This window comes from Geotrypetes seraphini, chromosome 8 (genome assembly GCF_902459505.1).
Source record: "Geotrypetes seraphini chromosome 8, aGeoSer1.1, whole genome shotgun sequence".
NCBI lineage: Eukaryota > Metazoa > Chordata > Amphibia > Gymnophiona > Dermophiidae > Geotrypetes > Geotrypetes seraphini.
Window position 1 is genome coordinate 29587061 of NC_047091.1, and position 23101 is coordinate 29610161.

The 23101-nt window shown below is 44.6% G+C and overlaps 1 protein-coding gene across 1 annotated transcript in view; it reads right to left on the reverse strand.

The window, feature by feature from the left end:
* Positions 1 to 23101, reverse strand: part of GRIK3 (glutamate ionotropic receptor kainate type subunit 3) — a 320591-nt gene that overhangs the window by 94685 nt on the left and 202805 nt on the right. Inside the window, exons 6-9 of the mRNA XM_033956508.1 lie at positions 21439 to 21609; positions 18932 to 19075; positions 14698 to 14805; positions 838 to 951 (exon numbers count right to left, since the gene is read on the reverse strand). Coding sequence (XP_033812399.1) covers positions 838 to 951; positions 14698 to 14805; positions 18932 to 19075; positions 21439 to 21609 — 537 coding nt within the window. The remainder of the gene's footprint in view (positions 1 to 837; positions 952 to 14697; positions 14806 to 18931; positions 19076 to 21438; positions 21610 to 23101) is intronic.

The following is a 23101-nucleotide window of genomic DNA, read 5'->3' on the forward strand; positions in this document are numbered from 1 at the left end:
CCTAGAATGCCTGCGGCAGGACTGGATCCGAGCCCTAGGCAGATGGTTGCCAAGTGAAGAAGAGATGGCAAGCAGGCACTCATAAAATTTGGACAGCAAGTACCACTCTCCATCATCTTCTAGCTACAAGTAATACCAGATGTGTCGGGTCAAATCTACCCTACCCCCTACCAAAAAAATCAACACACACCACAGCTGTGCTAGAAAACATGTTTGCTAAACCTTAGACTACTATCTCAGATGGTAGGAGGGTATAACTGAGAGGGATATCTCTAATAAATGATTGCAAAAGCGCAGAGAATTTGAAGGTGACAAAGGACAGAAGGATAAAACTAGTCCCTTAGGCAGCGGAACACTTTTTCGTTTGGGGGACCCAAAAGCTCCATCCTAGCCCCAGCAGGATCCTGCGGCACATCTTTCTCTCTCTCCAGCTCCCGACTCCCCCACCTACCTACTTCAGTTTTAAATCTAGCAGCCCCCACGCTGTGTCAACAAGCAGATCTGCCCTGGAAGTTTTCATTCTGCTGTGACGCTGTGTGGCAGACGTGTTTTGGCTGCGCTGCAGCTGGTCCGGGAGGAGGTGGGAGGGGGAGTAGAGCCATCGACTGTCAATTTGGGGGGAGACTGTGGCCCCTGCGGCCTCCCCCATTCCGATGCCTATGCTAGTCCATAATGTCTGCCTATTGAGACTAGGCAGTCAGGACAGAATCTTGAAAATGTTAAGAAGAATGAATTAACCAGCTTGGTCAGGACTGAGCCCTTTGTAATTCACCCCCTTTCTTACTAGTCCAGATTTTTTTTGTCATTAAAATAACAAAGGGAAGAGCCCAGCCGTACCAGAACTGTAGTGACAATCAGAGATCTGTTCATTAAAGAGTCACTGACATTGGGACCTCTTGTTTTGGAGACTTCAGTAATGTTCAGTCCACCAGAAGAGCTCCATATCCCAACCTGTAATGGAAGAAGAGTTACGAGACCTTCAGTTTCCACAGCACTGATGTAGCACTCGAGAACGTAAGTCATGCCAAGGTTCATCAGGCCTAGCATCCTGCCTCTGGTTCATTTGAAAGTTTCCAAAATGACCAACGTAAATGCTTTTGTTGCTATTTCATTAGGGTTACCAGACGTCCGGGCATGTTCTCCTTTTGAGGACATGTCCGGGGATCCGGAAGGCTTTTCAAAACCCAGCACTTTGTCCAGGTTTTGAAAAGAAATCGCATCGGGAGGAGGCATCCACACATGCGTGGATGCAACGCCGTGATGTCACGCGCACATGCATGCGACGTCACCGCGTCACATCTGGATGCCTTCCTGCCGAACAAACAGGCAGTAGGGGCAGAGTTGGGGCATAATGGGGCGGGGATGGGTGGAATTGGGTGGGCCTAGGGGTGGGTCTAGGGATCCAGATTTTACTAACGTAAAATTTGGTAACCTTATATTTCATAATATAAATATTTATGTGCCCGTGTTGACCCTCTGATATTTCAGATATATATGTTCTAAAAATAATGCTTCTATCACATGTAACTAACTAGTGCATGTATATCCAATTCACCTTGTCTTTTAGAACGGGTTCTATGTTGCCCATCCAGTCTGCCCATCTGCAGCATCCACTATCTCCTCCTCTCCCTATTGGCTAAGGCTCTTAACATTTGCATCTCCTCTTACTATAGGCTAAGGCTCTTAACACATGCATTGTGAGGTCATAGAGCTTCATGGTTATAGAAACTTTTGTAACATGATGGCTTATAAATACCAATTGGTCCATCCAGTCTGCCCATCCAAGTTTCCAAGTTTATTAAAATTTGTTATCCTGCACCAAGGCTCATAGCTTTCTGGGCAGCTTACGATCTAGGAGGTCAAATATTAGCTTTACATAAATCAATATAAAATAAATTAAATATAAAAAAGCAATCTAAATTAAATTAGTTTAAAAGGTTCATAAATCAAAATCAATATTTAACCCCCTCCTTTACAAAGCTGCGCTACTGTTCTTAGCGCCGGCCACCGCGGTAACAGCTCAGATGCTCGTGAGCGTCCAAGTTGTTACCGTGGCGGCCGGCACAAAAAAACACTAGTAAAGGAGGGAGTAAGTTTCTAATGTCTCCAGGGTTCTTTCCACTTTTTAACCATTCTTGTATGTAGCGGAGAAGAGAAATGTGTTTAGTTCTGATTTAAATTCTTCAAGATTCTCTAATAATCTGATTTTTAGTGGCAGACCATTCCAAAGTTGGGGGCTCTTATATGTTTGTGAACGATGGTATTATAAGGCGTCTTTGATTTTCCGATCTAAGTGATCTAGACCAGTGGTTCCCAACCCTGTTCTGGAGGACCACCAGGCCAATCGGGTTTTCAGGCTAGCCCTAATGAATATGCAAATCTCTCTCATGCATATTCATTAGGGCTAGCCTGAAAACCTGATTGGCCTGGTGGTCCTCCAGGACAGAGTTGGGAACCACTGATCTAGACGGCACATATAGATTCAGAAAATGTGCCAGATGGAGAGGTTCCTCTGTCTGTGTAATATGCACAACGCCCGCTATCTCCTCCTCTCCCTAAGAGATCCCACATGCCTATCCCATGCTATGTTGAATTTTGATACTATCTTCATTTCCACCACCTCCAGTATGAGACTATTCCACGCATCTACCACCCTTTCTGTAAAGCATTTTCTTACATTCCTCCTGAGCCTGTCACCTCTTAACTTCATCTTATGCCCTCTCCTTCTGGAGTTTTCCTTCATTTGAAAAAGGCTCGCCTCTTATACCTTAATGCTTCGGAGATATTTAAATGTCTCTATCGTATCCCCTCTCTCCCATCTTTCCTCCACATACTAAGGTCTCTAAGTTTAGCAGAACTTGAGACATCCCAACCCGGATGCCTCAATTCCGAATTGTTTGTCGTTTTGAAAATCTACCTCTACATTTATTGTTCACAATCACCTCAAAAGTTTCCCATGTGCTCCAGGATCAGGCTCTGTATTACATCAAATCATATCGAATTCAAGACAAACTTTTGGCTTTGATCTAACTCAGTTAGTCCATGCTTTCACAGGAAATGCCAAACAAAATTACAGTTGGGTTTTGGTTTTTCTGACGCTTTATTATATTCTTGTCATATTTATCACATATGCTTCTGAAAATATATTATAGGGTTTCCCATATTCAACTTTTATCTGCCGATGTTAAGCTGTTGCATTTACATTACTGTAATTTTCTTTTGCTTAAGTCTCACTTATTCTTGCTGTCCACCACCTTGGGTGAATTTCTTCCTAAAACATGGCAAATAAATCCTAATACATAAATGAAGTACAGAGTCCTGTGTCCCAAGATGATAACGGTTGCCTCGTAATTTAGGCCTGAACTCCAGACCAGTATCAGACACCTTGAAATTCAGGCTTATGAATATTTCATCAGCCAAACAGTGCATTATAGCGAAAAGGTGAATAATCTCCTCCGGGTAATGCCATCTTAATACTTAGAACATCTGTACTTTTTTTTATTGATGATCTGCAGGTTCAACAAATATAAGCTTGCATGAAGCAACGCTAAACAGAGTTTCAGATTCAATCACATTTGGGCATATCATTACCACAGCGTAGATGCTGGCAGAAGCTCGAGGCTTGAACAGGTTAAGGTCTCCATTGACAAAACAAACAGATTGAAACAAATCTCTTGTGTTGACTAAAGATTAAAGAGGAGTGAGAACATCCTCTTTGAGTATGCAAAGGATTTATCAGCTTCCTGTGGGCTTATGGTGGATAACATTACAGCGTACGGGTTCAACAGCGGTGTGCGTACATGAGTAGCCTCTTATGAGGAGATTAAGGAATGTAGAATGATCCCATTTTTGTAACCAGCAGCTTGGCATGTTGTATTAATAAGAATTGGATCAATATTCAAAAGTGCTTAAATGAAAATTCTTGCAAAATACCCCAACAATATTTGGCTAGTACCAGAGCAGAGAGAGCCGGACATATGCACTGTGTCCACTTAGCTATATGCACAGAGGCTGCATGGTATCAGGTCAAAATAGTCACAACAAATAAGCCCCTGACAAATAAGGCCCACTCCTGACTGTTTAACCCATGTTGCTGTTGCTGCAAGCTGAGGTACTTGCTCAGTGCTGGGCTTAGGCATGGGTAGCAGAGGAGAGATGGGGTGGGGGGGGTGTGCAGGGGAAAGAGAAGGGAAAATGCTGAACCTAGAATGCGGTAGAAAATGGAGAGAGAGAGAGAGAGGAGAGACAAGGCACAGACAAGATAGGGTTACCAGATTTTGCATGAGTAAGATCCGGACCCCCATAGACCCACCCCCAGGCCCGCCCAATTCCACACATACCCACCCCATTATGCCCCAGCTCCGCCTCCGCTGCCTGCTCGTCGGGCAGGAAGGCATCCACGTGTGGATGCCCCCTCCCGACGCGATCTCTTTTCAAAAGCCGGACAAAGTGTACTCAAAAGGAGGACTTGTCTGGGGAAATCCGGCGTCTGGTAACCCTAAGACAAGAGATGCTGGTCATGGAGTAAGAATGGGCAGGAACACAGGCTAATGCAGGATAAAATGTGGATAGGGACACTAAGGGTAGATGCTGAACAGGGACACAGGGAAGAGATGCTGGGCTTGATAGATAGAGAGGCAAAGAGGAGATGGATGGCAGACATGGAGAGAGAAGAAATGTCAAGGGCTATTTTGTTACACGGGCCATTTTGTGAAAGGCTAGCTGGTTTTAAGAAAGGCTTGGACAAGTTCCTGGAGGAAAAGTCCATGGTCTGTTATTGAGAAAGACATGGGGGAAGCCACTGCTTGCCCTGGATCGGTAGCATGGAATGTTGCTACTCTGGGGATTCCAGAATCTTGTTACTCTTTGGGTTTTTGCCAGATACTAGGGACCTGGATTGGCCATCGTAAGAACGGGCTACTAGGCTTGATGGATCATTGTTCTGACCCAGTAAGGCTATTCTTATGTTGAGGTGCCAGGCTAAATATCATCACTGTATATAGAATGCTGCATATTTACTGCTGAAAATTACGGAGGAGTAGCCTGATGGTTAGTGCCGGGGGCTGAGAAGCAGGAGAGCCCAGTTCAAATCTCACCGCAGCTCCTTGTAATCTTGGGCAAGTCACTTACACCCAGATTCTTTAAACAGTGCCCTTGTAGATGGCTGCCTTAAAAGTGGCTGTCGATCACGTGCCAACCACACCATGGTGCCATTTAGAGAATCGTGCCTCCGGCAAAGATCGGCACCGGAAATGTAGAACAAGGTTTTCAAGGCCTACATTTCCGAAGCCTACCTTTGACGTGAATCGCATCTCCGGAGGTGCCTACCAGCACCTAATACCACTTCCAGCATTAGGCACCAGTAGGACTGGCCACTGCGAGAACGGGCTACTGAGCTTGATGGACCATTGGTCTGACCCAGTAAGGCTATTCTTAGGTACTTAGGTGTCTCTGGAGTTGCTATTCGGTGCTGGTATTTTAAGTGTCAGTAGATGCACTGAACTTTTTTAAAGTTCCATTTTAAACGGCATAAGAACATAAGAATAGCCTTACTGGATTAGACCAATGGTCCATCAAGCCCAGTAGCCCATTTTCACGTTGGCCAATCCAGGTCCCTAGTACCTGGCCAAAACCCAAGGAGTAGCAACATTCCATAAAGAATCTCAAAGAATAGCAAGATCCTGGAATCCCAATGAGAGCAACGTTCCAGAGCTGTGATTCTGATGTCATAATGTCTCAGTCCACAGTGCCTCAGAGCCAACCTCATCAGTGATTTCACAATGGCTTGATTGTCCTATACTTGGCACACATAAGATCATAAGAACAGCATTTCCCTCTTAAATTAGGTGCCATTAGGGCACCTACCAACGCATAGGTTAAGGCACCATTTATAGGATATGAGACCCTAATTTTTCATTGCCTCAAGTTCAAGCTTAGGGCCCGATATTCAACTGGCAGCCATCAGCATTATGTTGACGGCCTGCTGATGTTAAACCCAGACATTCAATGCTGGGAAATGTCCAGGTTCCGGCATTGAATTTCAAGGTTTCCAGTGCCAGCACTGAACTGACTATGACAAACCACATAACACCCCCCCCCCACACACACACTTTTTTTTTAACAAAACCGCAAAAGTGTTTTGGTTTTTTTTTTGCACAGGCTGGTGCGCTGAATGCTCTGTGCTGCTCCTGACCACTTCGCCCCTGCCCCTCCTCCTCCTGGAACTAACCCCAAATAGCCGGCTTTCAGTTCTGCAGAAAATTATCAGCTAATTTATCATCCAGGAGCCAATTCTGGCCACTTAAATTGCTTCGAATATTGACCCCTTAGATTGTGAGTCCTCCAGCCTTCATTGTAGGCAAACCCGCCACGTGCACATTCATTGCAGATATCCCTAGAGAGTCCCTGAGGCAGCGGTAGAGGAGCCGCAAAAACGCTGGTCGCATCGGAGTCTTTGTATAAGGCTGCACGTTGTATGCGAGTGTCTTAACATAGAAACATAGAAACATAGAAATTGACGGCAGAAAAGGGCCATAGCCCATCGAGTCTGCCCATACCAATGACCCACTCCCTGATTCTTACTCTCCTAGAGATCCCACCTGAATATCCCATTTTCTCTTGAAATCTAACACGCTGCTGGCCTCAACCACCCGCTGAGGCAGCTCGTTCCAATGATCGACCACCCTTTCGGTGAAGAAGTACTTCCTAGCATCACCCCGAAATTTCCCTCCCCTGATTTTCAGCGAGTGACCTCTGGTTACCGAAGGACCTGTAAGACTGAAGATATCATCTTTCACCTCTATACGCCCAGTAATATACTTAAAGGTCTCAATCATGTCCCCTCTCTCTCTTCGCTCCTCCAGTGAGTACATCCGCAGTTTTTTTAACCTTTCTTCATACGTGAGATCCCTGAGCCCCAAGACCATCCTGGTAGCCATTCGCTGAACCGACTCAATTCTCAACACATCCTTTCGGTAGTGTGGTCTCCAGAATTGAACACAATACTCGAGATGAGGTCTCACCATGGATCTGTACAGTGGCATTATGACTTCAGGTCTTCTGCTGACAAAACCCCTACGGATACAGCCCATCATTTGTCTTGCCTTAGACGAAGCCTTCTCTACTTGATTGGCAGCCTTCATGTCGTCGCTAATGATCACTCCTAAATCACGTTCCACTGTGGTCCTGGACAAGGTTTCACCATTTAGTGTGTAAGTTCTGTGTGGATTTTTTTTGCCTAGGTGCATTACTTTACATTTTTTAGCATTGAAGCCTAGCTGCCAAGTTGATGACCACTGTTCAAGCTGTCTTAGGTCCTGCGTCATAAAGTCGGGCACACTGCTTTTGCCAACTATGTTGCATAGTTTGGCATCGTCGGCAAACAGTGATACTTTTCCTCTAAGTCCTAGGGTCAAATCTCCTATGAATAAATTGAATAGAATCGGCCCTAAGACGGAGCCCTGAGGTACTCCACTCATCACTGCTGACGTTTTGGAGGGGGTACCGTTTACCATCACCCTTTGAAGCCTACCATCTAGCCAATCCCTTACCCATGTAGTGAATGTATCCCCCAATCCCATCGATTTTAGTTTGTTCAACAGCCTTCGGTGTGGGACGCTATCAAAAGCTTTGCTGAAATCCAAATATATAACGTCAAGGGACTCTCCGGCATCCAGATGACTGGTCACCCAATCAAAGAAGTCAATCAGATTAGATTGGCAGGACCTTCCCCTGGTAAATCCGTGTTGATGTGGATCACGTAAATTTTCTTCGTCTAGAATTCGTCTTACGCCATTGTATCTTCAACACCATTGGCTGCCGACTCCTTTCCATATTCAATTTAAAATCCTTGTTTTTAACTTTTGAAACAATCCATTGCAATAAAAGTCCAGTTTATCTTTCTTCTCTTATTGCTTCTTAATGTCCATCAAGACTTTTGCGTTCTTTGAATGATCAGGGTCTTCAAATTCCTTCTGTTCAAGCAGTTCATTATGAATGAACTATAGAGAGAGAGCTTTTTTTCTATGTTTCACCCTCCCTCTGGAATTTTCTTCCAAATATAGTACATCTTGAATCAACTTACTTGAAATTTAGAAGTTTTTATAAAACATTTATCTTCGATAAAGCCTTTTCTATTTAGTTAGGTGACCCTGGTCTTGTGAAGGTCTGCTAACAAAGCAGTCTGCAGGATATTTTTAATCTTTTTTTATTTTCCCTTTTTTTCATCCTGTTATTTTTTTTTTAATTTGGATTTGGAGTTCTTTTCCTTTTAATTGTAATTTTGTAAATTTGTAATTTTGTAAAATTGTAAAATTTTGTAATTTTTTGAAGGAAGTCGGTAAATTAAATAAAACTAAACCATAAACCATATATGAAGAAGACTGCAAAAGGCACTGGGAAAATGGATTGCACATGGAGATAGATAAGTCAAGATTTATTTCCCATATGATTTAATTTATCAGAGCTGCCCTTGAGCAGGTGTAAATGATTTTTGAATTGATTGAAACTGTATGTTCCTGATAGACATTGGTGTGCACATATTTATGAGAAAAAGTGGGGAGGATTTTGCAAGCCATGATCAGGAAGTGGGGAGTCTCAATGATATTGTTAAGCAACCTGGTTTTCTGAGGCTTTTTCTTACTCCAAAGGAAAATATGTTTTTGATTAGAGGTTTATTGTTGTGAATGATATATTTAACCTGCCAGGGAAAATTGATTTTTGAAGGCTGAATCTTGCAGGGGTGTTTGCTTTTCTAGAGATTATCCTGAAAGCCAAATAGGCTGGAAGTGTTCTGAGCAAACACAAAACCTGGAAGAAAGGATCGATGTTTCACAACAAAAACAATGGATCCGAAGACACAGAAAATGGAGCAAATGTTCTGGATGGCCAGGAAACTTCTAGTGCAAAACTTTATTAATCTCAGATAGTAGATATCCTGCAAACAACCGGATGGTTGGATAGGCTGGAGTGAGCTTGGATGGCAACGTCAGCATTTGGAACCTAGGACAATACCAGACTTTACAGAAATAGCAAAGAAGAGTCAAGTTAATCTAATCATGTATTTTTTAATGGGTATAACTTATGGGGAGACTGGATGGACTGTTCAGGTCTTTATCTGCCGTCATTTTCTATGTTATAACGAAAAGCTCTTGGATACCAAAAACTTGTGTCAGAGTTATACAGTAATTTCATCATATAATTGATGCTCACAGGGTTTGTCGTAGAAACCGGACTCTATACGGGCCGTGTTTTGGCAGTACTTTGCCTTCCTCAGGGGTCCTGATGATACATAACCTGAGATTAAGTGAAATTGCTGCAGGTAGGTGACACAATTCCAAAGAACAATAACTTTCTTTATGGAAAACGCAGCTACTGACAACAGCTCATAGCTCATGGAAGTGTTCCGAGACTTGGATTAAGAATACCTGTTCTACTTATTAGGATTTTACTGGTGATATGTACTGATCTCACTGTCTTAAAAAACAGAGGTTAAGAAGGCTTTACTTGACTATCAGATCTTTGTGGGAAGAACACTCTGTCTGATAGGGATTTCCAACACTGCAAAAGCTTTCCTTTTCTTGGTATTTCAATGATAAATTCTCCAAACCATGACTGCAGATCTTGGACAACCTCAGACAAATTGCTGGCTGAAGTTTTCCAGTCATACTGGGAATAAAATGGACCCATGCAGACCAGAAGTCCATTCTACCTTTGTTTCACTCTACTCGTAATCTGAGTTGACACAGCGATGAGAGCTAAACCATTTACTCTTAGGCTTGAACTGTCGCCAACTGCCCTCTTAATACATTGAGTGACACAGAGCTAAATATGTACTGACCTTGCATACAGAGTTCTAACACATTCTCTAAAGTGAAAATACTCTGACTTTAGAAAAAAAAAAAAGTATCAAATCTTTAAAACCTCATCTTTATTCCACAGCGCATTTGTCGGGATTAAATAGAGAAACATAGTGGATGGCAGGAAATGACTGTTTGACCTACTCAGCCTGTCATTGTTGTCACGGGTCTTACTTGATCGTGGTCATCTCCATTCCTTCACTACTAAGGTCCCTTTTCGCTGAGCATTTTCCACTGAGGATTTTTCACAATGTTGACATCATGTTTCACCTCTCCCACCCCCTATCCCTTTTATGAAGCCACGTTAGGCTTTTTTTTATCACCAGCCATGGCGGTAAAAGCTCCGACACTCATTCTTATCATATAGCAAACTGAAACCAGTGAAATGAAACCAGTTACTCTGATATCACTTATAAGTGGGATAGTGAACTTCAAATACCCAAACACCCGTAACTTTCTGGTATTCCTACTGGGGTATGAATATCATCACTAGTTCACGTAAAACCCACTGAAGGCTGTTATGCATAATTTTAATTCAGCTCTACTTTTGACTGCAATAAAACTTTAATACTTAACTTTCACCCGATGGATGCTTCGCCGTTTCGCTATTTCTTGCTTCATCAGGGGTTTGACATTTTTACAGTCTAATCTTTCCACAGCCTCAATTGCATAAACCTAACATTCCGATTGCTATAATTCTTAAGCTTTCGTCGTGATCAGCTTGCAATTACTTTTAGGTACGGGTGTTTGAAGTTCACTGTCCCCCTTATAAGTGTTATCAGAGTAACTGGTTTCATTTCACTTGTCTCAGTTTGCTATAAGATATTATTTAGTTGAGCAAGTTGTGTTCCGATATGGTTGGATTTGACGTTGTTCTTCATTCTGACATTGCTCTACATATCCTCGAGATATTTGATAACTTATTTTTTTATTTTAACTTCATTCTCCACCAGTCACATTGTCCTTAGCAGGTTACAGTTACAACTGGTGATTTACTCTGGTACCGCATACCTTTCTGTCGCAATCCTGATTTTAATTCCTTTAACTTGAAGCCACCTTTGGAATGCAGAAAATATTGTCTTTAGCTTATTATTGTGGTTTGCTTTTTTTAATCTCATGTTTCACTTGAAATATACCATACTCTCAATATAGCCATTACCTGACAATTCAATCAAACTCTTTGATCACGGGAAGCCTCCATGAATTGAAAGGATTACATTATTTTTTTGCAACTATTTAAAAGATCAACCTCAAACCTAATTACAATTGGACAGCCAGGTATTGACTACATGCTCATAAAGAAGGAAGCACTCTGCTAGAACAGTAAGGTCAATGGAGGGGACAAGATTAAGGATATTAAAGCATTAGCCTTTGGTGCCAGAAGCCAATGGGAGACAATTAAAAAGAAGACTTGACACTGGTTAGAAGGTGAGGAGCTAGGTGAGTCAACAGTCATGGTCTAATCAATGAGGCTGGAAGCCCCAGGTTCTCCACAGTACAATAGATTAAAGTTTTAGAACAAGATATAGCTTTTGGTGTAGTAAGGAGGGGGGAGGCGAGGCGGGTGCCATCTTGGTGATGGCACGGGCACCCATACCCATCTCCGCTTCCCTGCTCCTTCCCTGTCCCCCCACCACCACCGCACATGCGCGACGCTTCCCTTCCCCCATACCTCTGGTAACTTTCTTGGTGACATCGGAGGAAGAGCCGACGCTGGCGCGACAGCAGGTTGGGGGTAGCTGTTCACGACAGGAACATTACAGAGGTACCGGGGGAAGGGAAGTGGCGCGGGCGAGGCAGGAGGGGGAGGGCGGGGAAAGTAGCGTGCGGAGGTGAAGGGGGCAGAGAGAAGGGCGGAGGAGGGGTGCCAAAGCCCTGGGCACCTCTCACCTCGCTACGCCACCGGCATATAGCAACCGCATTTTGAAACGATTTCTTGGATCACTCACCAAGGGGCTGAGTCTTTAAAGGGCGCGAAAAGTAAGGCGCTTCTTAGATGCCTAACTTAAGTGGCAAAATGCACTTACAGGTTCAATAATTAGTTTTAAAAATTTAATTGGGCGATAGGCGCCTATCCAATTCTATAAAATATAGGTGCCTATTGCAATGTGCTTGGCACATAACGTCTAAGTGGGCGTTTCTAGGGGTGCGCCGCTAAGCGCAATTCTCCAGAAACCTAGGCGCCTGAAACATAGGCCTTTAAAACCCTCACTTACATTTTAGGCGCCTAAGTTTTTACAAAGGCGGGCTAGCTGTGATTTTGTAAATGGCGCCTAAGCACAATTGACATGCGGCCGGTGCCTTTTTTTAAAAATATATATATAAGGCACCAGCTGGTTTAGGTGCCGTTTATAGAATCAGCCCCCCAAATGGCCAATTTAAAAAGTAAGGTGGAACCAGGCCATACGCCCAAATAATGAACTTCATGACAAATTGGGAAACAGCATTCTGGTTTCATCCAGCGCAGTGAACAATTGAACATGACACACTTCAGAACAGTGGTCTCAAACTCATGGCCCAGAGGCCACATGCGGTCCGCCAGGTACTATTTTGAGACCCTCAGTATGTTTATCATAATCACAAAAGTAAAATAAAACAGTTTCTTGATCATATGTCTCTTTAGCTATAAATGACAATATTATTACCGTGTTTCCCCCATTATAGGACCTCCTCCTTTAGTAAGACACCCCCTTTTTTTCCCCACCTGGGAAATATAAGGCCCCCCCCCCGAAAATAAGGCACTATTTGGCAAGCATGTCTTGGCGATCCAGAGTACTGGTACAGTACTGTATGCGTGGTCACACAACTTCCTGCTTCCGCTGTCCAGGAAAACAAGCCCAGGAACACCCTCTGTACACCGAAGCCCTGATTCTCCAAAAGTGCGTCCCGATTTTAGGCAGCTATAGACGTCCTACAGCTGTCTAATCAGCCAATCGGGATGCACGTTTTTAAAAAAAAAAATGCTCCCCAGGCAGGCCGCCCGGGAGAGGCGTCCTATACTAAATGCCGATTCTGTAACCGGCGTCTTTAGAGAATCGGGTTAAATTAGACGCAGCCGCCATACTTATGGCAGCAAGGGATCTCCCTGCTGCAATATGTATAGCGGCCGCGGTTGTTGCGGTCGCCTGTCCCATCACCGACAGGAGAATGCCTAACTCCTCCTGTCGGAACCCCGAGCCCCCTCCCCCCCCAAACTCATAATCGCCGACAGGAGGATGCCCAACTCCTCCTGTCGGAACCCCGGAACCCCCTCCCCCCCAAACTCGTAATCGCCGACAGGAGGATGCCCAACTCTTCCTGCCGGAAAGCCCAACGACCCCCCCGCCCCAACTAATCTCCCTCCCCCAACTAACCTTTCAATGTTGGTCAGCTGGACGGGTCTTGCTGCCGTCCAGCCGATGGGTCTGCCTCGTGGAAATGAGACGGCACGGCCCATCCCCGCTAAATCTAAGGCCTGATTGGCCCAGGCTGTAGAAGCCTGGACCAATCAGGCCTTAGGCATAGCGGGTCCGCCCATCCCCACTAATCCTAAGGCCTGATTTGCCAAGGTGCCTAGCATGGGCCAATCAGGCCTTAGATTTAGCGGGGATGGGCCGGGAAGGGGCGTGTCGCCTCATTTCCACGAGGCAGACCCGTCGGCTGGACGGCAGCAAGACCCGTCCAGCTGACCAACATTGAAAGATTAGTTGGGGGAGGGAGATTAGTTGGGGCGGGGGGTCGTTGGGCTTTCCGGCAGGAGGAGTTGGGCATCCTCCTGTCGGCGATTACGAGTTTGGGGGGGAGGGGGTTCCAGGGTTCCAACAGGAGGAGTTGGGCATCCTCCTGTCGACGATTACGAGTTTGGGGGGGAGGGGGTTCCGGGGTTCGACAGGAGGAGTTGGGCATCCTCCTGTTGGCGATTACGAGTTTGGGGGGGGGGGGGGCTCGGGGTTCCGACAGGAGGAGTTAGGCATTCTCCTGTCGGTGATGGGACAGGCGGCCGCAACAACCGCGGCCGCTATACATATTGCAGCAGGGAGATCCCTTGCTGCCATAAGTATAGCGGCCGCGTCTAATTTAACCCGATTCTCTAAAGACGCCGGTTACAGAATCGGCGTTTAGTATAGGACGCCTCTCCCGGGCGGCCTGCCTGGGGAGCATTTTTTTAAAAAAAACGTGCATCCCGATTGGCTGATTAGACAGCTGTAGGACGTCTATAGCTGCCTAAAATCGGGACGCACTTTTGGAGAATCAGGGCCTTAAATGTTTTTCTGGTTTGTGATAGTTTTTTCTGGTTTGTGATACAGCTTTTCTGGTTTGTGATGACCTGTACCATATACAGGTAATAAATGTCTTTTTTTCAGCAATAAATGTGTACTGTATTCTTCTTCATGGAAAAATAAGACATCCCCCTGAAAATAAGACCTTGTGCATATTTTGGAGTTTTTAAAAATATAAGACAGTGTCATATATTCGGGGAAACAGGGTATTAAGACTTAGCCAAAAGGAAAGATTTATATACTATAAAGAGTTTTACCTCATGCAAAATTGTCATTTCATTAATAAGACATTATTTTTTCTGATGCCTTCCAAGTACCAAAATGTGGCCCTGCAAAGGGTTGGAGTTGGAGACCACTGATTTAGAAGGAAAGGGAAGGGATTGGATATTCCTCCTTTCTGTGGTTACCATCCAAGTGGTTTACATACTTGTAGAACAGGTTTTAGAACGTTTTATCGTACATGTTAAACAAGAGTCACTGTGCCTACAGGGGTCAGTGGCTACCAGCTCTTCCAAAACATAATTTATGATTTTACAATCACTGTTTTATTAGGGCAGAGAGAGAAGAGAGTACTTGCCAACCTTTTCTATTCCATCCTCCTTCAGGCTAATGATATCCAAATCAAAATCGGTCCTTAATCCGCTTGTTTTGTTGAAAACAATACGCCCTGTTAGTCCATCCCATTGGGCCTGCGGGAGGTACAGAACATGAAGGCAATTGTTATGCATCATAAATCATAGTTCCCTACAACTGTACAAAGCTTCGCTTTAATTACTTCTCTAGCTGATGCTTCCCCCCCCCCCCCGCCCCAGAAGGCTGTGATTATTAATTAATCAGCCCCCGCCATAGCTCACACTGCAGAACAAAGATGGCATCTTCCATAGATTCTGGGCTAGCTCTCACCCAGAGCTGTGTTTGCACTTTTTTTTTTTTGGTAACGTTTCGTGCTGAGGCTTATTTGAACATGCAGGCAAAAAGAGACCACTCATTCTCATGTCCATCAAGCAACAAGAACCGGAAGTTATTGAAGAGACATTTGTTTTGCAGTGTGAAATAAGGGAATTGATGATTTGTATGGTCTGAGCCGCTGGTCGCTTTTGTTTGGATGTCAAATATTTATTGAGTGCATGTTTTATCTTTTTATTGTGCACGTTCTATTTTGTGCTCTGTAAAAAAAAGCAGGTTATAAATAAATTAATTAAAAAACTCCTGTTGCCTGGGATTTTGATTTTTCTGAGGGGACGGGGGGGGATCTTGGATCTCTGTTTTATAAGCAGCAGGGCTGATATATGGTTAAGTGCTGCTGAAAATTAGCAGAGACATCCAATCAAACAATTCACTGACTGTTTCTGGTCGGTTAAATCATTTTGAATATTGACTAGGTACTAATTAACACCCCCTCCCCCCCTTTTTACATAGGAACTCTGAGTGTCAGAGCAGTGCAGATGATTCAGCATACCAGCCGGCACTAAAAACCACTTGTGCATAAGAACATAAGAATTGCCAACTCCGGATCAGAACTTAGGTCCATCAAGTCCGGCGATCCGCACACACGGAGGCCCCGCCAGGTGTATCCTGGCATAGATTTAGTCCCCATATCACTCTATGCTACTCATAAGGAGATGTGCATCTAGTGTGCCCTTAAATCCTAGAACGGTGGATTCCGCAATTACCTCCTCTGGGAGAGCATTCCAGGTGTCCACCACTCGCTGTGTGAAACAGAACTTCCTGATATTTGTCCTGGACTTGTCCCCCCATTAGCTTTAGTCCATGCCCTCTTGTCCGTGTCACATTGGACATTGTAAATAACTGTTTTTCCTGCTCTATTTTGTCAATTCCTTTCAGTATTTTGAAAGTCTCGATCAGATCCCCTCGCCATCTCCTCTTCTCAAGGGAGAACAGCCCCAGTCTCCTAAGTCGTTCCTCGTAATCCAGGTTCCCCATACCTTTCACTAGCTTTGTTGCTCGTCTCTGCACCCTCTCTAGCAGTTTTATATCCTTCTTTAGGTTGGGAGACCAAAGTTGGACGCAGTATTTCAAGTGTGGTCTGACCATCGCTCTATAAAGCGGCATTATGACTTTCTCTGATCTACTCGTGATTCCCTTCTTTATCATGTCTAGCATTCTATTTGTTTTCTTCGCCACCGCTGCGCATTGCACCGATGGTTTCAGGGTCCTATCTATCAGTACGCCCAGGTCCCTTTCTTGTTCGGTCTTTCTCAGAGTTGTACCTGACATTCTATACTTGTGTTCCTTATTCTTTCTGCCTAAATGCATCACTTTGCATTTTTCCACATTAAACTTCATCTGCCATTTCTCTGCCCATTTCTCCAATTGACTCAAGTCGCTCTGGAGTTCCTCGCTATCCTTCTGCGATCTGATTGCTCGACATAGCTTTGTGTCATCTGCAAACTTGATTATTTCACTGGATGTTTCCTCTTCTAGGTCATTGATGAAAATATTAAATAAGATGGGCCCAAGTACCGAGCCCTGGGGCATACCGCTAGTCACTTTCTTCCAGTCTGAGAACTTCCCATTTATGCCCATCCTCTGCTTTCTGTTCTCCGGCCATTTGCCTATCCATCTTAGTATATCTCCCTCTATTCCATGGCTTTGTAGTTTTCTGAGAAGTCTTTCATGTGGAACCTTGTCGAACGCTTTCTGGAAGTCCAAGTATATAATATCCACCGGTTCTCCACCATCAATTTGTTCGTTCACTGTCTCAAAAAATTGAAGTAGGTTCGTCAAACATGATTTCCCTTTCCTGAAGCCATGTTGACAGGCTCTCATCAGGTCGTGTGTGTCTAAGTTTTATAAAAGGGGGGTGGAGGGTGGGAAAGTCTCACTGGTTATAATTGATGTGTTAAAATAATGTGTATGCTCTTTGTAAGGCACCCAGAATAGTAGGTAGTGCAGAAAGAAGATTTATTAAATAAATAAAACCATTAATTGATCTGTTAGACCTTTACTCTGTTCATTTTATGTTGGTCTTCTATTGACCATAGTTAAATAATGCAATTGGCTCAGAATTCTGCTGTTTTGCTTGCAACCGTGTGTAGATAAAGAAAGCATTTTACTCCATCTCTTTCATCTCTGAATTGGATACCAATTAGATACTGTCTGCAGTTTAAAACGCTAGCGGTTATCTTTATGGATCCTTTTTCTTTGCACACAGCAATTTCCTTTGGGTCCTTCAGCGGTGTCTCCTCTCCCTCGCCAACAAAAGCTGCCGTTCGGTCTGCTATTACCGAATATCTGGCTGAGTGGCTTGAGATTGGAGATTGATCTTTGAACTTTCTGAAAGAAGATACCAGGTATCACTCAAATGCAAACATTTGCAAAGGGGGTTTGGTTTACTTCACCACCACCAGGTTTTTCCAGATACCCTTCACTCACACACTTCTAAAACATGACCAGGTTTCTGCGAACACACCTTCCTGGTCAATCTGGCCACCAGAGATTGCTCCAGTCTCCACTGAGTCCTCTTTAACCCTCCCTGGACTTCTAGGTCTTCTGGATGCTTATGGTACCATTACCAGTCTCTATGCTGGTTGCAACCAGTCCCACTTGCCAGTCACCATTAGCCTAGGACCCCAAATTTCTCTGGCTACTTCCTGTTGGGTCTTCTGGCCACTTCCTTTGGTCTCTCCACTGGTCACTTGCCAGTCACTTCCAGCCAGGCTTCCACCAGTACACTGATCCCTCCATTGTCCCAGGCACAAAACCTTAGATTATCATCCCACTAAGGACAGAAAAAGTACCTGCAAATGTTGTGTACAGCTCTACATACATCTACTAGCACTGAGTTCCATGGGCCACTGCACATAGGGCTTTTGCTGCCGATCCTGTACCATTTTTATGGCCTGCCTTGGAGCTGTTTCTGCTCCATTGATGTCATTAAAAAGGTAAAACAGACTGACGAAGCATCAGAGCTTTCAAATGTCACCACTCACTGGGGCTAACAGCATTCCGTCGAGGACACCAGCCCTGTTTCCACATTCTGCATTTAATGCTTCAGTGCTAAAACTTGATCATTTCTGATCAACGAACCAAACAGATGGGATCTTGTGACCAGGCAAAACAGTGTGAAGGTCTCAGTCACACACACTGACTTGTTTCGCTGCAACGTGCATTAGCAAAACCACCTTCTCCTGCTGATGGAAATACAAAGTGTTATGACACCGAAGGGACTGGCAGAGGGAAGATGAGATAACTGAGCTATTTACCTCTGAGATTCATCCGGCTCTGTTATGGAATGAGCCAGCGATTAGAGCCTCAGGGCAGTCTGTCTGCTGGCAAGTGCCAAGATTTAATCAGGCTGCCTCAAGATACTGGTCACTTTGACTGCTGATTATTATTCTGCAAGACGAGCTTGCTGCTGTGTCTCAACTGAAGTTTGGTTTTAATTTTTGAAAAGAAAGAAACAATTCTTTAAAATTTTTGTTTTTACTGTATAGTACCTGCCCTTAAAAGAAATCCTGTCTCTCTCTCAACTGTTTCAAAACAGCAGGATTTTGCCCCCTAGATGCCACTGTTGCTTTATCATTTCTATGGCGCAATGCAATTTTTCATCACAATTAACCCAATTTAAGAAGTGAATTTTGAAGAATTAAGCTGTGCCCATCTGATTAGATGCTGTACATTGCAATAAGCAAAATGATTTACTCTATCCATGCAGCCCTTAGTGAGCAGTGGAATGGGCTGTTTTCTTCAGGCCAGGCACGGAAACAACAGCTTTAGAGTCTTAGCTGTGAAACCCTGAAATAAAGAAATGAAATACCCGCATACACACTTGGGCTGCAAATCGAGTGTTACCTCTTTTATAAAATTCATGAAGCGGTTTCCGAACCTCCAGGCTTTGTGTCGATGGCACTGCAGGGAATTGACGGTCATCTGAGGAGCCCTCTGGTAGCAAACTGACACGATATGAACAGCATCAAACGTCAGAGCCGCGTCTGTCTAAAATAAAGGGGGGAACAGCACTGGAGTTGAGAGGAGCAAGACAGAGGAGGAGAAATGCAATCGATCATTTTGATTTGCAGGATTTTTAATTGACATTGGAAAGGGGGCATGCAAGGGGTTCAGGTTCCCTAGGCAAAGTTTCTGCTTTACACTAGAGGTTTGCACGGGAACGAGGATCGCGGGAATCCCGCGGGTCCTGCGGGGGTCCTGTGGGAATCCACCCTAACCCACGGGACTCCCACAGAGACCCCCCTCTGGCTCACGGGACTCCCACGGGGACCCCCTCTAGCCAACGGGACTCTCACGGGGATGGAAGGCTTTGGAAGCAGGGTTCGTCCATATAATATAATGGACACGTCAGCCTTAGTAAAAGAGGGGGTTTATAAGTTAATTAACTGAACAGAAAACAAAAAAAGTTTTCCACCAAAGAGATTCTACAAAGAAAACAGCAGCGCAAACACAAAAGAAACTGTGGAATTGATGATCCTTACAGAAGTAATTGCTGCTTTTTATGGGGACGGGCAGGGATGGAGGTAATTCCTTGCGGGGACGGGTGGGGACAGAGAGAATCCTGGCGGGGACGGGTGGGAATGGAGAGGATCCTGGCAGGGACGGGCGGGAATGGGTGGGATTTCTGTCCCCATGCAACTCTCTACTTTACACCCCCTTAAATAACTTTTTTTGGGGGGGTGTTTTTGTATGTTACTTGCCCACTCTTCCTCAGGCAAAAGTGCACATTGATGGTTCTTTGAGTTGGGGGGGGGGGGGGGAATGCTGCCAGTATCTATTGTTACCTTTCTCTGCCTCCACCTTCCTCCCACGAAGAGGCCACCCTAGGCAACTGCCTAGTCTTGCCTAATAGTTAAGCCAGCCCTGTATTGAGAAAGCCTACAGAGAGACCAAGGGTTCCTTTTACTAAGGAGCGCTAGCAGTTTTTACTGCGCGCTAGACGCTAACGCCTCCATAGAGCTTGCGTTAGTATTTTTCGTTTAGCGCGTGGTTTACGTGCGCTAATCTTCAGCGCGTGCTAAAAACGCTAGCGCACCTTAGTAAAAGGAGCCCCAAGTCTATAACCTCGTAAACAGGAAGTGCAGGTGCCGTTTTAAATCTCTGTTAGGACAAAGTCTCCGGGTTCTCTTATCCCAAAGCCTCGAGAGAAAATAATCTGCATATTTTACCACTTACGATTTTGATACCTCTAGGCAATAGGAAACAGCAGATCCCAGAGAGGGTGGGGGGGGGGGTGAGGGGTCACAAGACTGGAAAGGCAGAAGGGGGGCAGAGGAAGGCCAGTGTGCTGATTGTAGAAATAGTGCCTCAGTCGATCGGCGCTTACATAAACGGTGCTGGCCCTGTGTCATTCCCACTTAGGCGCTATTTATAGAATCATGACTACAGGCGCCTACGTAAAAAACGTAGGCACCTGAAATGCAGGCGCCTAAGTTTTTTAAGAACCGTGCTTAGCAACTCCACCCATAGAAACGCCCACTTAGGTATTGGATGCTGCTAAGCACCATGGGATAGGTGTCTCTATTTTATAGAATTGGATAGAACCCAATTCATTTTTTTTGCAATTATTGAGCCTATTAAGGGTATTTTGCCAATTAAATTGGGTGCTCTTTATAGAATCAGCCCTGATATGTGCATGACCCTAAAGTACGCAGCTGGAGGTTTCATTTTGGCTTGGGTATTGGGTGCTCTTGAGATCTGGCACCCTAAGCAGTTGCTGTGTTGTCTATGGCTAAACCTGACCCCACTTTCATTTTGACGCTTCCTGCAAGTACAAAGCACCCATGACCTGTTGCACCTACTTTTTTTTTTTTGCGTAGGTATTTATTTCATGGAAAATAGGATACAAAGTTGAAAATTCAACTTAAGGGAGGTGTTTTAAAAGCAGCACTTACACATATAGATTGGCTGTACGTGCAAACAGTGATTTTCAAAAGCCACTATTTACGTGTGGAGATTTCAATCATTGATGCTGATTTCAAGGGGATAATGTTTGGATGTGGATAGGACTTGCTTTGGTAGGCCAAAATTAAAGATGTGCATTTCCCTTTTTACAAGAGAGATACAAGGGCTGCCAAAAATTTTGCAAGTCGGCCTTTACACCTGCCCCGAGTCATGCACAAGTGCCAACTTGAAGGGGCAGGAGCAAAGCCTAACAGTGTCACCTTCTCCACTCCAACATCTCCTAACATAGCATCACAATCCCTCCCAAAGAAAACTTCCACAAAATAGCGTTGTAGAGTCTAACCCGTCCAACATAGCATTGGTGTCTTTAACCCCCTTCCCCCCACCCCCAGATACCCCCTACTCTAGATTTGGCCATGAGGATGATCATAAAATAATTCTCGCACCGTCATAACTCCACTTAGAAGACCATCGGGCCTGGGTACCACCTGAAGCCGTTCCATAGACCACTTTTCAGCAATGGCAGCCACGTAGGGGTTCTCCATATTCAGGATACGAAATCCAGTTAGATTCACTCCAGAGTAGCGATACGGCTCCAGATCTAATGCATAAAGGTCCTTAAAAAGAAGGAAAGACCTCTTTACACATCTGCAACATTTTTCATTTTTTTCCCATCCTTGTTTCATTTTCGGACAGGGAAATGTAGGAGCAGAGAAATATCTGTAGCAGAATCCAACCAGGGTCAAAACCACAGTGCCTGTTCTGGGGCAATACCACCCATTTATATGGGGAGGTCTAATATTCAAAAGATTGCTTGCTTTTAACTTTAAGAGCTACAGGCCAGATTCTATAAATCAAACTCCAGAATGGGCTCCAGAAAAGATCAACACTATGCACGATACTATAAAAAGGGAGCGTTCTTATTTTGGGTGCCAGACTTAAGCCTGCTGAAACCAGGAGTAAATGCCCAAGATGGGCAGGCTGCTCCTTGTGACCCTGGGCAAGTCACTTAATCCCCCATTGCCCCAGCTACATTAGACAGTGTGTGAGCCCACCAGGACAGACAGGGGAAAATGCTTGAGTACCTGAATAAATTCATGTAAACCATTCTGAGCTCCCCTGGGAGAACGGTATAAAAAATAAATAAATAGTGTGAAGAGTTTCAGCCTCTGATAACCAGAGCTGGTATTGTGACCTCATAATGCCTCATTCCACTAATAAGAGCCAACCTCATCAGTGATGTCACAATGGCTTGATTGTCCTATACTTGGCTCACTTTTCCTACATTTTGATTTCTAGAGTGGTGCAGTGGTTAAAGCTACAGCCTGGGCACCCTGAAGTTGTGGGTTCAAACCCACGCTGTGCCTTGTGACCCTAGGCAACTCACTTAATCCTCCCCCCCCCATTGCCCCAAGAACATTAGATAGAATGTGAGCCTCCCAGGACAGATAGGGAAAATGTTTGAGCACCTGAATGTAAACCACTTAGGCTATAAGTGGTATATAAATACTTAAATATTCTGTAACAATGCATGCAATTTTTTTGACTGCTCCTGACACTGCCATGTCCTTCCCATGACCACATCTCCCTTTGAGTGATGCACTTTGGGGCTGATTCTGGAAGCAGCGCCTGATGTGTCAAGCGCTTACAAAACCAACAGGCGCTACTTCCAGAATCGCGGCTCGACGGAACCCTAGGGTTATGTCAGAATCGCAGCCAGCGGTGCGTAGTGGCGCTGAAGTCTGGCACCGCCCCCCTATCCACGCCCCCTTCCGGGCTTCAGCATCACATGTGCCACTAGCCATCAGGGAGATAGGTGCCAATTGGGGAGTCCACTTAGTGGCGGCTATTTTTTATTTTTTTGTTAATCACCTTTTAATTGGTGTTAAATGGTGCAATTAGTGTGTCATTTATAACAAATTAAAACAATTAAGTTAAGAGGCCTGCAGCCTACCACCATCTAACTTTCTGTGACACGATGAGAATCTGGCCTCATGTGATTTGGCGTGTGTAATAGACGTGCATGCAAAAACAAATTGTTGTTAGCATCCAATGATGGCTTGTTAAGGAAGTAGGTTGCACGCATGTCTCAACAGTTTGCCCAAATTT